The sequence below is a fragment of the Epinephelus lanceolatus genome, chromosome 8, assembly GCF_041903045.1.
Source record: "Epinephelus lanceolatus isolate andai-2023 chromosome 8, ASM4190304v1, whole genome shotgun sequence".
NCBI classification, from domain to species: Eukaryota; Metazoa; Chordata; class Actinopteri; order Perciformes; family Serranidae; genus Epinephelus; species Epinephelus lanceolatus.
The window spans coordinates 10446335-10462674 of NC_135741.1; the positions used below are offsets into that span (position 1 = coordinate 10446335).

At 42.6% G+C, this 16340-nt stretch overlaps 1 protein-coding gene across 2 annotated transcripts in view; it reads left to right on the plus strand.

Annotated features, from left to right (window-relative positions):
- Positions 1-16340, plus strand: part of LOC117258074 (inactive dipeptidyl peptidase 10) — a 36265-nt gene that overhangs the window by 17544 nt on the left and 2381 nt on the right. For both annotated transcript variants that reach the window (XM_033628545.2, XM_078169822.1), the window contains 19 exons: positions 1132-1184; positions 1788-1869; positions 2360-2480; positions 2613-2767; positions 4958-5055; positions 5214-5337; positions 5731-5772; positions 5861-5965; positions 7086-7177; positions 7995-8042; positions 10825-10943; positions 11044-11091; positions 11394-11492; positions 14499-14565; positions 14706-14900; positions 14994-15048; positions 15785-15884; positions 15991-16049; positions 16225-16297. In XM_033628545.2, the coding sequence (XP_033484436.2) occupies positions 1132-1184; positions 1788-1869; positions 2360-2480; positions 2613-2767; positions 4958-5055; positions 5214-5337; positions 5731-5772; positions 5861-5965; positions 7086-7177; positions 7995-8042; positions 10825-10943; positions 11044-11091; positions 11394-11492; positions 14499-14565; positions 14706-14900; positions 14994-15048; positions 15785-15884; positions 15991-16049; positions 16225-16297 (1735 nt within the window). The remainder of the gene's footprint in view (positions 1-1131; positions 1185-1787; positions 1870-2359; positions 2481-2612; positions 2768-4957; positions 5056-5213; positions 5338-5730; positions 5773-5860; positions 5966-7085; positions 7178-7994; positions 8043-10824; positions 10944-11043; positions 11092-11393; positions 11493-14498; positions 14566-14705; positions 14901-14993; positions 15049-15784; positions 15885-15990; positions 16050-16224; positions 16298-16340) is intronic.

The following is a 16340-nucleotide window of genomic DNA, read 5'->3' on the forward strand; positions in this document are numbered from 1 at the left end:
GTGTCTGATTTCAAAATCAGTTTGGATTTTAAAAGTAGTAGTCTGAGCCTGGATCAAGTGGGTAAAAGCAAATAATAGAACAGCTGGAACAGTCTGGTCAATTCTGGTGAATTACATCATCGCAGCCTTTAAAGGAACAGTGTGTTCGATTTAGTGGCATCTAGCACCAGGCCGGCTGTCAGGGGGTCAAAGGGTACAGATGACCCAGGCCCAAGGCCAAAGGGGGGCCCATGAAAAGGTTGACCTTTGAATTGGAGCAAGTGCAGCAATTTGTGGTCCATCTGACAGCAGAGGACAGATGCACATCTATGCAGATACAAGCACGACTAACTGCGGCCTGATGAGCAAAGTCAGAATGTCAGAGTGCAGAGAGAACAAGACACTGAAAAAAGAAAAGAGGCACTGACCTAACGTCTGCAAAAGTATGTGAAGAGGCAGCAGGTATGACAGGTGGAGCTGAAGGTGAGAAGTGAGGCAGACGGATGTCGGCGAATAAAACCTGCTATATTGGGCTCAGTTTTAAAGACACAGGTATCATATTAAACTAGAGGATCTGAGGTTATCCCTCTGCCCATATTTTCTCACAGCTGGCCTGTCGAGCAGTGAGGATTGCAGACTACAGCCAGCTGTAACTTCTCCCATGTGCCAAACATGAGCTCCTGGTTAGGATTGATTCAGTGTTCATTGTTTAGGAGGTTTTTGCTGGGAGCCGAATTATCTGCAGAGGTCTCTTCCTCTCCACAACAAACAGACCAGATGATGAAAATTAGTTAAAAACAATACTTAAAAAAGCAGGTGATTATACACTAAAGAAAACATTAGTATATTATACTCCATTTCTGCCAATATACCCCCCCAAATCCTACACACTGGACCTTTAAAACCAGTACAGGCAACACTTACACATTACAATATCCAAAATCTAAGACGATTTCTAGTCTCATATCAGGATATTGACACAATAGTAGTATATTGCCCAGCCCTAGTCTCAGCAGTGTCCTTCATAAACTTTGTTTCATTTGCATTTAACTTTCTTTATACATGTGTATGAGCATGTGTGAGCACTAAAATCTGTGTTTTATCATCTAAGTGCGGCACACCTGTGTGCATGATATCCTCTACCTCTTTCAGGTGTTCTCTCAGTCCTTCACAGCCTCCTATGCTATCTACAATGTGGCTAATGGGTAGGTGGAATCATGAATGCTAATGCATGGGCTGCAATGGGCATGAGCGTCACCAATGCAAGCAGACCCGCGGATTGAAAAACGCCCCCCTCAGAGTGTGTCTCATCGAATCAGCGCCTCATGTTACCGTCCGACATGCATTCATTCGTCAGTGTTCTTTCCAGGTTCCATATCCCAACGTGAGGTTTGTAATGTTATTCAGATTTCACTGCCTGAGATTCATATTCAGCATTATGTCAGTGGGAAAAACTCTGTGGTAGCAGTGGAGGATCCCTGGAGCCTCTGAGTAATGGCTGTGGAAAGGATTTTCAGGAGGACCTGCAGTATTGATCATTGCCTGAGTATGCCTTGGAGGAAAATGTTTGCCTGTCCTGAGAAAGGAAACAAGTGCAGCTAGGAATATGGGAAAAGTAATGTTGCACTCTTGCATGAACCAGCTCCATTCTCTGTTTAGTTTCCCTCTCTGCATCTTGCTCCTTTGTCCTCACAGTGAAGTGTCTCTCTCAAGCTCAAGGCCAGGGCATGGATGGACCTCAGAGGGCTTTAAACGGGACAGTGGTCCCTAACGGAGGGCTTATGTCTGAGTGTTTGTGTGTGTTCCAGGGAGCTGCTGGAGCTTAACCCTCTGGAGAGGGAGAAGGCAGCGCTACAGTATGCTTCCTGGGGGCCTCAGGGGAGCCAGCTGGTGAGCCAGACACTTTCTCATTTACCTGATCAATGTGTTGTCCGTCTCTGTCATCTGAATCAGCTATACCTGTCAATATTAAAAGGACATTTTCTCAGCTGTTACCATCCATAATGGTGAAGTAGTTTGACATCATTTTCATAACAATAACATCAATGATATCATGTTTCTGTCATTATGAGATGAACTCCAGCTATGAGGTTATTGCAGAGACCGTGTTGCTATAATGGGCCTGTTTTACACTCATAATATAATTCATCTACCTTCCCTGTAATGTAATTGGCTTTTGCTGCTATGTCGGTGTTCATCTGCAGTATATTAACTGGCAAGTAAAGACGTATTGGCTCTCACTTACGTGTATGCTGGCCGATGATTCATTTACTTTTGGACGACGTCCGACGCTCGATTCGGGCGGCCAGCTATGAAGCCTTCAAGCGCACTGTCTTTGATATAATGGATTGGCGCTGTGTGTCTGTGCCGCTTATGCCAGGCCTATGTGTTTGACGGAGATATCTACTACAAGCCGAGTGTGACCAGCAAAGCCCTGCGTCTCACAACCACCGACCTGGAGCAGACTGTGGTGAACGGGCTCTCTGACTGGACTTATGAAGGTAGGTTGTTTTCCAGCACTTAGAGGAGAGAAGCAGAGTGAAGCATCTGCAAAACAGCTGACAACAACAATCATGAGCAGCAGGTGTACGCTTTAAGTTTGACAAAACAACCTATATTGTCTCTTAAAACAGAGGAAGTGCTCTTGACATATGTGGCTCACTGGTGGTCTGTGGACGGGGCCCGGCTGGCATACCTAACCATCAACAACTCTAACACACCTGTGATGGAAATACCTCACTTCTTGGGTGGCCTCTATCCCTCCAACGTCCTTTTCCCCTACCCCAAGGTAAAAATGGATTGAAACAAGATTAATCTCTATCGCCACACCAGCAGCTCTGTAAGGCTGTACTTAACATTCTGCTGTTTAGCAGGTGTAATGTTCACATGTTCACAGCATTTGTCATGGCGTCCAGTCAATGTCTGTATATAAAGATTGACAATGCGTATCCACTTCCTCTCACTGTACAAAAATGAAGCCAAAATATCTTAGATAGGAGCACTGCCATTTTTAACTGTTGCAGCATTTTGTACAAGAGTCTGCGCAATAGCGATCTCTGCGGTACTGAGTTCCTGAACACACCAATTGGCACACACAGCTGTCAGTCATGATCTAACACCCTCTTTTTATAGCAATCAAATAATTAATTAACACCAAATGTATCAGAAGAACGAACAGTTGATCATACAATTACAAGATAAGAACTACCTAAGATGACAGAAATCAAATTTGGCAAAAATTTATTTGACACTTACTTTGATTTTTCAGTTTGGGCCATGTCCCATCCGCTAACATGGAGGGGGCAGGCTATATGACCTTTACTGCAGCCAGCCACCAGGGGGTGATCAAAACATTTTGGCTTCACTTTTGGGGAGCAGTCTTATTGTCCATCTTTATATACTTTACAGTTATTGGTTGCAAGAGTGCAAATGAGTGAATGGAGTGGATGCGATTGTGCAGTGCTTATATTTGTAACAAAAACCTGCAGAATGTTGATTCAAAGTATTCAAAACAATTTAGACCTTTGTTTGACTTCAAAAAACAAAATCATTTAGCGCATAGCTTACTTATGACCTCATGTCACACATCTATGTCTGTTTCTGTTGAGAACGGATGCACGTTGATGGCGTCATTTAAAACTTGAACTGCCCTGCCTTGTATTTCTTTTACAAAACAAACAAAAATGGTTCCTACAATATTAGTTTGGTGTGTTAGTGTGCTAACACTAAACATTAAGTACAGGTGAGTCTATTGGGAGTTCAAGTTGGTGCAAGTTGGTTTTAAGTTGGTTATAAACCAGAGTATTGGACAAATTAAAATGCAAAGTTTTTACAATTCATCCCGAGTCACTCCGCCTGGCACATTGGCCAAAAGTGTTTTCTAGGTTCTGGGTTAACTTCCGCCATACGCGGCCCATTGAATATGCACAGTAGTGTTTCTTCCGCTGGCCCCACCCGCAAGTTCCCACTTAGCTCATAGTCTTTAAATGTAAAACCACCAGGGGAACATGAATGTCTGTCCCAGTTACACGTCCTTGGAGAGGGATCCACCCTCAGTTGCTACTCCAGAGGTTTCTTCCATTTTTTTCCTGTTTGCGGGTTTTTGGTGGGAGTTTTCCTTATCTGAAGCGAGGGTCGAAAAGGGCGGTAAGATGAAATTTAAATCTTGTAAATTATTGATTTGTGGTATTCAGTTGAAACAACGGGCGGCACGGTGGTGTGGTGGTTAGCACTGTTGCCTCACAGCAAGAGGGTTGCCGGTTCGATTCCAGGTGTGGGAGCCCTTCTGTGTGGAGTTTGCATGTTCTCCCCGTGTCAGCGTGGGTTCTCTCCGGGCACTCCAGCTTCCTCACACAGTCCAAAGACATGCAGATTGGGGACTAGGTTAATTGATAACTCTAAATTGTCCGTAGGTGTGAATGTGAGCATGAATGGTTGTTTGTCTCTATGTGTCAGCCCTGTGATAGTCTGGTGACCTGTCCAGGGTGTACCCTGCCCGATGTCAGCTGGGATAGGCTCCAGCCCCCCCCGCGACCCTCAAGAGGATGAAGCGGTTAGAAGATAAATGAATGAATGAATGAGTTGAAACAACCACTCAAACCTAAAAGTCTACCTCATGGTGGCAAGAGAAGAAAAGTCAGGCGATCCCTACAATTAATCTTCTTGGCACCATGATTGTCTGTAAACAAAATCTTGTGCCATTCAATCCAGAAGATGATGACATATTTAACTTGATAATTGAAAAATTTGACCTGCTAGTCGGGCTAAGGGTAAAGTCAAAGGATCACAAGAGTCTATGGGATTCCGTCTTTGGGCACTGGGCACATCTGCACCAAATTTCATGGCAATGCATCAAATAGTTGTCAGACAGGACCAAAGTGGTAGACTGACAGATCAGCAGTTCCATTACTGCTAGCATTGCTAAAACTCTTAACATTTAGTTTAATTGCTCATTTCTTTCTCTTTGTTGTGCTCACAGGCTGGCTCAAGTATTCCATCAGTCAGTCTGTTCGTGGTGAATCTTTATGGTCCAGCTCACACTCTGGAGATGATGCCTCCTGACTCCCTCAGGGCCAGGTACTACATCTTTGTGATGAATATAAAAACAGAATAAACCTTAAAGACGTTAGACACCACCTGTCAGATATTATAACTCACATCTTCTTTTTTTCCACTCCTATGCACCACTTTCCAATCACTCTCCCCGTGTATCATTTTCTGCATGGCCTCTTCAGAGACAGCTACATCTCCATGGTGACTTGGATCAGCAGCACACGCCTCGCGGTTCGTTGGCTGAATCGAGCCCAGAACCAATCAGTGCTCTGTGTGTGTGAGGCCACCACAGGGGCCTGCTCGGAGGTGAGCGGTCATCAGTCGTTCCACATTAGTAAGCCACAAACGGCTGCCGCTGCAATATACGGCTTTAATAGAATTTGTGCTTCTTTTACGCTGTGTTGAGAGTTAGGATTGATTTCCTTAAGCTCTCAAATGTCTACTGGCCGGATTAATATTTAAGGTCATTTTGCTGCATGAGAAGAATTCTCAGTGATGTACTGCAGTGCTTTATTGCTTGTTCCCTTTCTGTTAATCCTCACAGATTTCAGTATGCCATTGCCAGTGTTTTATTATTTCTCTATTTAATAATTAATAAACATGAAAAGCTTTATTTAGACAATGCTGCTTGAATAGCTTTAGCTTTATTAATTAGGCTTCTAATACATTTCTCCATATTATGTGATTTTAAATCAACAGAAGCACAAAATGGCCATGGACATAATGCAAAACCAACGACAGGTATGTGTTCCTCATGTTTCACAACGTTTTATTTCCCCTGTTTACCACTACTGTCTTTCTTTTTTAACCCAATACTTTTCTCCAACAGGATGTGCCGCTGTTTTCAGCAGACAGCTCTGTGTTCTATACAGTCCTGCCAGCGAAACAGGGCGCTCGTGGAGAGTTCCACCACATCGCCGGCCTCTCAGCCCAGGTCAGTTCTGAGTGCAGTTAACTTTTACTTCCTAAAGTCATCCTTGAATAATTTCAGACAAAAGTGGTCATTAACATTTCAACAGGGGGTCACATAAAACAGTGTGATTACAGATCTCAGCAGTACAGATCCTTAATGTCTGGTTTGCTTACGATCTCCTCCTTCTCCCCCTTCTCTGCATCCTCCTCCTCCGCCTCTCTTATTATTGAAGCAATTTGTTTGCATTTGTTTTTCTCCCTTATTACTAAAACACCACCTTTATCTAAGGAGTCATTTCACCCATTAATACTTTTATGGTCGTTTGCCCTTTATATTATGGAGGAAATACAGTTCACTTCATTTCAATTTAGCAATTTATTCATCCCCAGCGGGGCAATTAAAAATGTTTAATGATGCTTTTTTTTTTTGGAAACGTTCTATAGATGAGAATGTGCATTCAGCAGTAAGAAGGGCAGAGGCGTTTCTAGGATTTGAGTACATCAGGGGCTTTGCTTGGACATCTGTATGGGGTCTGGGGTGATCCTCCCATTTAAATAAACTTTATTTTTTAGACAACATCCAACATCTATTTCCCTGAGTAAATGAGTAGTCGGACATTTTGGGAAATACATTTACACTTATTTGCTTGTGATGGTCTGCCTTGTAGTAGAATAGTAATTGCCATAAGTGAAGATTTCAGGGCGGGGACAGGGGACACAACCCCCTCAATATTTACAACATACATGCAAGTAGCAGAAGACTTCAATTTTGATGAAATTAAAAACATTTCCACCATAAATTGATTATCACCAGAATGCAGGAAATTAAGGTTTTGAAGCTCAAAAGGACCCCCAAACCCTCCGTTTTATATGTGTCCCCCCAAATGTAAAAACAAAACCTAAGCCCTTGCTCCCAAGTCTCACTAATTTAAGTGTCAAAGTGCACAATTTTTAAACGTACTGTTTCTGAGCTCTCTCTGTAGCCATCAGTGCCTTCATGTGGTTTAACTTTATGAACCTATCTTCAGTTTTTTCCCCCAGTCTCTGACACACACACTTGCTGTATCGCTGCACCTATTTTTATTCTGTATATCTGTCTGCTTCTACATTGCTCTTCATCTCTGTTTCTCTGTGTAACACAGCCTGCCATCCCCTCCGTCCCCCCTCGCTTCCTGACATCGGGGAGCTGGGACGTCACCGTGCTCTGCGCCCTCGACGAGAAGGCTGGAAAAATGTATGTGAGAGCCGCAGTGAATCACTTTTCAGTGCCTTTAACAGCTTGCGGCGCCTTACTATGAATGTACAAGTGACAGGAGGGGGGGTTTGGGAGGGGTTAGGGTTGAATAGTGGCCATCATTAGAATGATCATCTCTTGCCGTAAGCTGAGAGCAAATTCCTTTGTTAGGCCAGACTTTGAGTGAGTAGTACACACAAGATTGCCTATTTAAAAATAACTAAAAGGGCCATTTTAACATGTAGCATTGATCTCCTTTAAAAAGCCAAAGGAAACGGCTTTAACCCTGACTGTGCTTGTGGCAATGCCTTGCCACTGAGGAGGCTAAAGGATTACTTACACTTGAACAGAGCAGATTATCACTTAAATCTGTCTTTATCCAGCTGGGGGCAGAAACCCCTCGTGAACTGACTGACTGAGGTGTGAGCATCACAGAGAATCAAGGAAAGTCGATTGTTGATCTAGTCAGACGTTTGCGGCTCCAAAGCCCACATACTAATACTGTTATCTGCCTCCACACAAGTCTGTCTGCCTCACAGTACTCTACTCATATTCATATGGAGGTGGATAGTCGGCATGTGATGCACATCCGCTTCACAATTGATTTAATGCACCGCCACTAATGGCTCTTTACAAATTAAAACGTAATGAAGTGAATTTATTAGCATGCTGAACTATGTAAATCTGTGTATTATTGCTATGAATAATTGATAACCAGAATAATTATGATGAAGTTAAGAGAGCCAAAGGTGATCTGCAGTTCTTCAATAGTGCTGACCAACTTGCTGTGTCTGTGGTTCATTTTTCTCACCATCAGCTATTTCCTGAGCGCAGAGGAATCCAGACAAAGCAGACACCTTTACAGGTAAGCATGGATTCCTGTGAAAAATGAGAGTACAGTTTCTGTATAAAAATTAAAAAAAAAAAAAAAACAATAAAAAAGACACAATACAGGCATTATTCGTGATGCTGTGTTCACACTACAAGCGACGCATCAACAGCGTGACCAGCTACATTATCGCTGAGTCGCCATTAAAGTGCTCATAATAATTACTATCGGACTCCAAGATGGCGCCTATTCATTCCAGTGGAGTTGCTCGCCTGGCCCATACGCCAAAAGTGTTTTCTAACTTTTTAACTTCTGCCGTATGGAGCCCACTTATTATGCACAGTAGTGTTTCTCCCACTGGCCCCACCCGCGGGTTCCCGCTTGGCTTATAGACTTTACAATGTGATGACAGCTCAGATTTTTTAATCGCTTTTCTCGGCTTAAGGAAAGTTTTACAAATATAAAACCACCATGACTCAAAAATTCACAACAGAAAGATTCATGATTGATCTTACTTGCAGTTGGAGGTGTCCTGTCAACAGTTTCATAGACATCTCTTTTACAATGGTTGTCTGTTGGGAAAATGCAGGGCATTATTTCGATGCAATACCGCAAGTGGCCACTGGGAAAATTTTCTGCAAGGCTGAGCAGCTTCCCTGGGGGGCTGATTAGCTTCCACAAAACATCTTGACTGAATGTCATCTAAAATTTGTATTCACTTGAAAAATATTTAGGCTTTTGTTCACCGTCTGAGCTCCATTTTAACATCAAATTTCACTGCCCCATGGCATCTCTGTGTGCATCGCAATACTCAGAAAGCTAGCATAGTATCAACACCACAGCTGGTTTATTATTAGCTTGTCTTGTTATTAACGTAAAACAAGAGTCTACAGCCAAGGCACCATGGTGCTTTGAGCTAAATGCTAACATCAGCATACTAACATGCTCTTCATAACAGTGGTAACATCCTGAAGTGTAGCAGGTGTGACTTGCAATTTGATAATTAGCACTAAACGCAAAGTGCAGCTGAGGCTTATGACAGCTTAGAATGTCATTAGTTTTGCAGGTATCTGGTTATAAAACAAAGTATTGGACAAAAAAGACTTGATGATGGTGCCAGATAATAAGTTTAATCCATTCCATTCAATGATTGTTGAAATATTTAACTCAAAACTACACGTGAATCTCATGGTGGCATCACAGGAACATTCAGAGGCTTTAGAAGGCTGTGACATGCTCATTTTTTAAGGTAGTGGTATCTTGTGAAACTAGACAACCTAAGGCATCGTTTGCACAGCTTGTCGGGAAGGGGGCTAAATAACACTCCAAAGTTAGGCTAAATTTTGGCAAGGGAAAAACTGGCATGGGCATATTCAAAGGGGCCCTTTGAACTTTCGCCTCAAGATTATCCTCTAAACTTGAGAAGACTTATTCCCAGTAAATGCTTTGTTCCTTACAATCAATGTACTCCATCAAATTAAAGCTGTATATGTGTCTTTAAAGGAAAAAGAGAACCAGCTTATTTGAAGAATAATGAATCCCCTAACATGTATATACAGATATATAAGACATTTAAACAGGATTGTTGTGGAACTCAAAATGTTAACTGTACTGGTGCCATATGGCCAATCCTATGAAGAATTTATTTGGGCACCACTGCCAAAGTCATTAAGAGTCATTGTCTGGGAACCATAAATGTCTTTAAAAGATGTGTGTCAATCCATCTTGAAGATACTCAGATTTCAGTGAATAAGTGAAAACTTTCTAAAAAGTCTTTCTAAAAACTCCGGCCAGAGTGGAGATTTTGGAAAACTCCGGTTGCGCATTTGCATGTAAACTGAGATAAACGGAGATAAACGGAGTTATAGGCAGCCGACGTCACAGTATGCGCCAGAACTTGCGCCTTTGTCAAATCTGCGACCTATGTTGCTATGGTGAAAATGTATACATGGAAGGCTTGAGCTTCTCGTTACACTGCCACCTACAGGTTTGGCATGCTCTTGTGTATACGAAGGGCATGTGCAAGTGTAAACGAAGATCTTTTTGAAAATGGAGACGGTGAAATGTCGGCCACGTGTAAACAGTCTCTAAGGTTCATCCTATGGACACTTTGGATATCTGCACCAAATTTCAGGTCTCTCTACCCAGCAGTTTTTAGATATTTAAGTTTTGTCCAAAGTGGGGGACCAACTATCCAACATCACCATGGCCCTGGAGCCACGCTGCTAGCATGGCTAAAAAAGCATTCAGAAGACTAACTGCGCGCTAATGTGTTGACATGTGAATCTTTATTCTTGTGCGCTGTAGATGCTCGAGGCCCGAAGCTCAATTGACACATTTATAACAGGAAAAAAACACTTCTCTGTTGACAAGAACCACTGAGACTTATGGTCCCCACTGTGATGAACACACTTGTCTGTTTCCCCATCAACCTCTGAGGTTTCATATCTTTTTATTAGCTTACATAGCTTTAGGCTTCAGGAGATAGCACAATATTATGGAGGAGGGACGATGGCTTGTTTAAACCCAGTCTGTGATTAATCCTGTATGAAATTTGTAAGCAGCGGAACAGAGAGGGTCATTTAGAGACTCGACACTGCCTCAAAGAGCAATCTGTATAACGGCTTTTATGTCGAGCCTTATTGAACCCCATTTGTTTCTTAAAAGTCAACTGCTGGAATAGTTTGTCTCAAGACACTGACACTTTTCCTTAATATCTCGGCAATTAATTGACCTTCTCCTGGAGCAAATCAAACAGCTTTAAGCTGTCCTATTCTTCTACCATGTGGTCAATAACCCTTTACTCTTTATTTCTAAGTGTGGACCTGGATGGAGTGTTTCAGCGCCGCTGCATCTCCTGTAACCTCATAGATGGATGTCGCTTCTTTAGAGCTGAATTCAGCCCCAATCAAACCCACTTCACCCTCTACTGTCTAGGTAAATGGGACACAGACACACACACGAGCGAATGTGCTTTCAAGCTTCACGCTGCTCAGACAGTTGATTCTATGATGTTTTCTTTTGAAAAACTCCCCAGGCCCAGGAATCCCTAAAGTGACGGTTCACAGTACAAAGGACCCCTCCAGTGAGTGTTACAACTGCTTGTCTAACTAATGGCATAACCACACACACACAGACACACAGCTCCCAGACACACAGGCTGTCTGTAGTTTCCTGCTACCGCCTCCAGAGGGGGATGTATTCAAGTACACCACATTATAAAATCATCAATTCCAAGCATGTGAACACTGCCCTCTGTCTGTGGCTCTCAGTTAAAGCTGTGTAAATGGAGATGATGAGGATTTGGCCTGCAATGTGACGGCCTTGTGTGTCCGTTTTGATGTTAAGTCATACAATCTGACACACTGGTGTTTTTATCTCCTGTAGGATACGTCGTATTGGAGGATAACAGCCCTCTGTCTAGAGCTCTGGAAGACAAGAGGCTCCCTGAGACTCTGTTCAGGACACTCCCAGCAGAAAACCATGGTAAGCAGAGAAAACATTTAATGTGGTTTGAACAGGGGTGTAAATATAGACAGTGCAGGCAGGGTGGTTGCACTGGAGCCTGTGAGGTGGGGGCCCATAGAGACAGTGGAAAATGTTGGCATTGGACGTTTCTGCAAACCATGAATATGTTACCTTTTACATTTTATAGATATCATATCAAATCAAGGTTTCTAAAGTGACGCAGTCTGTAAAGGCTAGTTCACATTACACGTTTTTCACCCTGATTTTGCGTCGTCAAGACTATGGTAATCTTTTGAGTGTTCATACCTGGCGATGTGTGTTTCTGTCAGCGGGAGTCTCGCCAACTGCGTTACGACATGTGTGTGTGCACACCACAAGAATTCTCCACCTAGCGCTCGCGGACAGAGCCCCAGATAACGCGGTGACATCACCAAACTACGTTTTTTAACTTGGAGACAACACATCCTAAAGGCATGGATATCCTTTCCAGTGTTGAATCAGATCTGCCTCCAGGGCCTGGGTCCAAACACAACGCGCTCCCCGTGATCCTGTGGACGCCGCCATTGTTGTTGCTAGCCAGCACATTTCTTCCGTCCTCCTGCGTGCTGACGTGGGACGTATCCCACCTCTCATTGGCTGATGATCTTTGTCAGTCGTGTCAGACATCTCCAGTTTTCTGGCAAGCCAGATATCCAGTCCCAGTCACAGACGAGGGGGTGACTTGCTCGTAGGCTTGTTCACACATGAGGACTCATCTTGGCAGACTATCTGCCGACTCAACTCTGACTGTGTTTCTCAAGATCCTCTGCGACGTCAAAATTGCAGTGAAAATCGTGTAACGTAAGCTGACTCAGTCATCAGCGGGTGAAGGAGATGGTGGCTGTCGTGACGCAGGGGCATAGATACAGACAGTGTAGGCAAGGCGGTTGCACTGGGGCCTGTGAGGTGGGGGGGCCCTAGAGACAGTGGGTGGAGAAGGCCCCTTATGAGTGATTTCCGCCTTGACATTATGCCTATGTTCAAAAAAGAACTCAATACTTTCTTAATTTATTTTCTGGGGTATTTCTTGTCGTATACAGATACGCAGTGATCATTGCTGGGTATTTTGTGTGTTGATGTTATCCAATGTCAAGTCTCTGATCATGTGACGAGACAATATATGCATGACAGCGAGCACTGGGGCCCGTCGTAACGACCTTACGCCACTGGGTTTGGCATTGAGAACAATGGCCACACAAATACGCACACTCACAGATCACCTTAAGTGCCTTCATCAAGCAGTCAGACTATATTAAGCACCGGCTGCAAGTATCTCAGCCTGGAAGAGACAAATAAGTTAAGTACCAACTAATTTTCTCTATTTGGTGATTAGGTAATTAGTCATGTCTGCCCTCAAGGACCAGTGCCAAGTATTCTTCCAGAGTGGTTGTGCATGTTTGTTCATGTTTAGATAAAGAATTCAAGACTCCAAGTACGCACTGCAGCTGCACTGGTCAATTTTGAGATTTTGGGCTATTTGGCTTCTTTTAGATTAGTGGAAAGAAAATATCTAAAATACACATTTAGGTGTTTCTTTTGGTTTAGATTTCTATTCTGGAAATGTATTCAAAAAGGGCAGATTTTATTTTTAGATAATGCATCATTTGCATATTTAAACATCATTTCAGAAAACTTGTGATACAAAAAATGTAAGTAAACAACTGGGGAAGATTTGTGGTGACATCCACAAAAACTCAACAATAATGTCTCCTTTCAGAAATCATGACCTGGTTACTCAAGATAATCCTCAGATGTTGTTGTGAGCAGTTTAAGTTAGTTTTCAACTGAACTACACCACGGAAAAGGAGGTGTGCATCTACTCATGGACAAGAGGCTAGTAGTAGATGCACTCTTCCTTCAGTGCTGTGATATGGTTGGCGGGTGTAGTTCAGTAAAGAGACAATAGCTCCTATATGAAACTACTCACAACAAGGTCTGTGTATTATCTTGAGTAACCAGGTCATGATGTCTGGAAAGAGACATTGCTGTTGAGTTTTTGAAATGTATTTTTTGGCGCTTTGAGCACCACAAGCTGAGTGTCATCTAGTTCCATTATATCTGAGAGACAGCAACATCTCTGCGGCTGATATCTCCAACGCTCAACAACTCACACCAAACAAATCTAGACTGATAAACAGCGCCACAGGTAAGAGGAATGAGAATTCCTTGTTTATTGTAGCACTTTTATGTTTCTCCTTTCAGGCATTTGGAGGTTATTTAACTCTCAAGATGTTAGCTGCAACAGATAAGCTGTTTCAGTGCACGGCTGCCGTGGCACCAATAACTGACTTCAGGCTTTATAGTGAGTTGAAATCATGTCATTAACTATTAAAACATTGGATCCATGGAAATTGTGGTGAAGCAGAGGCACAGTTCAGGTATTTGAGTGACTATTTTACTTTTTTCAGGTTCAGATTTGTGGTGACATCTATTAGCTAAAGTTTTACGCAACTCACCTGTAGTGTCTTGTTTTTTCTTTAAAAATGTGTGGAATTTTGCAGTACATACCATGAAAGATCTTTCTCTCAAAATGGGTTTTTCTCACACTCTGAATAAGAAATCTTCACTAGAGTAGCTCTTACACACACCAAACTTTCCCATTTTATTCCTATCTATATTCTGAAGGTTTTCACGGAGGGTTAAAGGGTGTTGTTAAGGCTGTTGACCGTATTTACTGATTTATTCAGTGATAAAGATATATCAAAAATTCACTCTATGAACATCTTTGACTCTAATATGTCAGCAAAATGAAACAAGAATGTTGAGCCTGGCTTCATACAGTGTTCAGATTTCTGATCTCATATTTTAAGCGCATATTATTTGCCATAATGTCTGGTTTGCATTTTTAAAGTAACATTTTAGAAAACGCTTAAAACAAAAATAATGTCTTCAGGTAATGTGTGTCAGAGGTTCAGATGTATTTCAGGCAGAGCAGCAACCCTGACATGTCTGATCTCGTTTGACCTCTGTTTTCTTTCCTTTTAGACCTACACCTGAAATTATCTCTACCTCAGGGTTACGAGGCCAACCTGCACCCTCTCCTCATCATTGTGTAAGTGTCACTCAACAGGAGTTATTCAACGTCACCTGCTTTCCATCCTGTGATCTCTGACCTTTTTCTGACCTTTCCTCCCTCTTCCACACCCAATATCTGTCACCATACCGGTTGATCCTGTTTGTCCTGTCCCTCAGGGATGGTGTGCCCGGCAGTCAGTCAGTGACAGAGGAATTCGCCCTCGACTGGCCTCAGGTCCTCTCCGGCACACACAATGTGGCCTTGGCCTGGGTGGACGGCAGGAGTGGGGTCGGACGTGGACAGAAGACCACCGCTGTGGATTCACGCAAGCTTGGCTCAATCAGAGTCAAAGATTATCTGGGAGTTGTAGAGTCAGTGCAGTTATGCAACAACATATATGGTTGACACGTGAGAGTAATACCTGTAAGTTGGTTAACTAACAGGACTTTATGACATTTACACAGGTTGTTGATGCAACTACCATACATTGATGATCGCCGGATGGTCCTCTACGGCAAGGTGACAGCATTTTTACAGATTTGGAAAATCAACACTCCTACTGACAAAACTGAAGGGACAGTTTTCTCCTCTTACCTGTAGTGCTATTTATCAGTCTAGATATTTTTAGTGTGAGTTGCAGAGTGTTGGAGGTATCAGCCGTAGCGAGGTCTGCTTTCTCTCCAATATAATGGAACTAGATGACACTCAGCTTGTGGTGCTCAAAGTGCCAAAAAAAATACATTTGAAAACTCAACAGCAATGTCTCCTTTCAGAAATCATGACCTGGTTACTCAAGATAATCCTCAGATGTTGTGAGCAGTTTAAGTTAGTTTTCAACTGAACTACACCACGGAAAAGGAGGTGTGCATCTACTCATGGACAAGAGGCTAGTAGTAGATGCACTCTTCCTTCAGTGCTGTGATATGGTTGGCGGGTGTAGTTCAGTAAAGAGACAATAGCTCCTATATGAAACTACTCACAACAAGGTCTGTGTATTATCTTGAGTAACCAGGTCATGATGTCTGGAAAGAGACATTGCTGTTGAGTTTTTGAAATGTATTTTTTGGCGCTTTGAGCACCACAAGCTGAGTGTCATCTAGTTCCATTATATCTGAGAGACAGCAACATCTCTGCGGCTGATATCTCCAACGCTCAACAACTCACACCAAACAAATCTAGACTGATAAACAGCGCCACAGGTAAGAGGAATGAGAATTCCTTGTTTATTGTAGCACTTTTATGTTTCTCCTTTCAGGCATTTGGAGGTTATTTAACTCTCAAGATGTTAGCTGCAACAGATAAGCTGTTTCAGTGCACGGCTGCCGTGGCACCAATAACTGACTTCAGGCTTTATAGTGAGTTGAAATCATGTCATTAACTATTAAAACATTGGATCCATGGAAATTGTGGTGAAGCAGAGGCACAGTTCAGGTATTTGAGTGACTATTTTACTTTTTTCAGGTGCTGCATTCTCAGAAAGGTATCTAGGCCTTCCAGCAAAGGAGGAGCACGCTTACTCGGTGAGGCTGTGGATATACACTCAGGTTTATTACCCAAAACTGATGCAGTCTGACAGTTTCATCAAAAAATGAATATTTAAACTTTTATGACTGTGGGATTTCTTGCAGGGCTGCATTAGTTCTAGCTCGGTGTACTTAATAAAACACTCATATTGTGATGCTATGTCGTTCTCAGACTGCCTCTTTGCTTGAGGAGGTTAACAAGCTGAAAGATGAGAACTTCCTTATTCTACATGGAACCGCAGATGGTAAGGTTTTCTTCAATTTTTTCGTTTTTGATTTTTTGGTTTA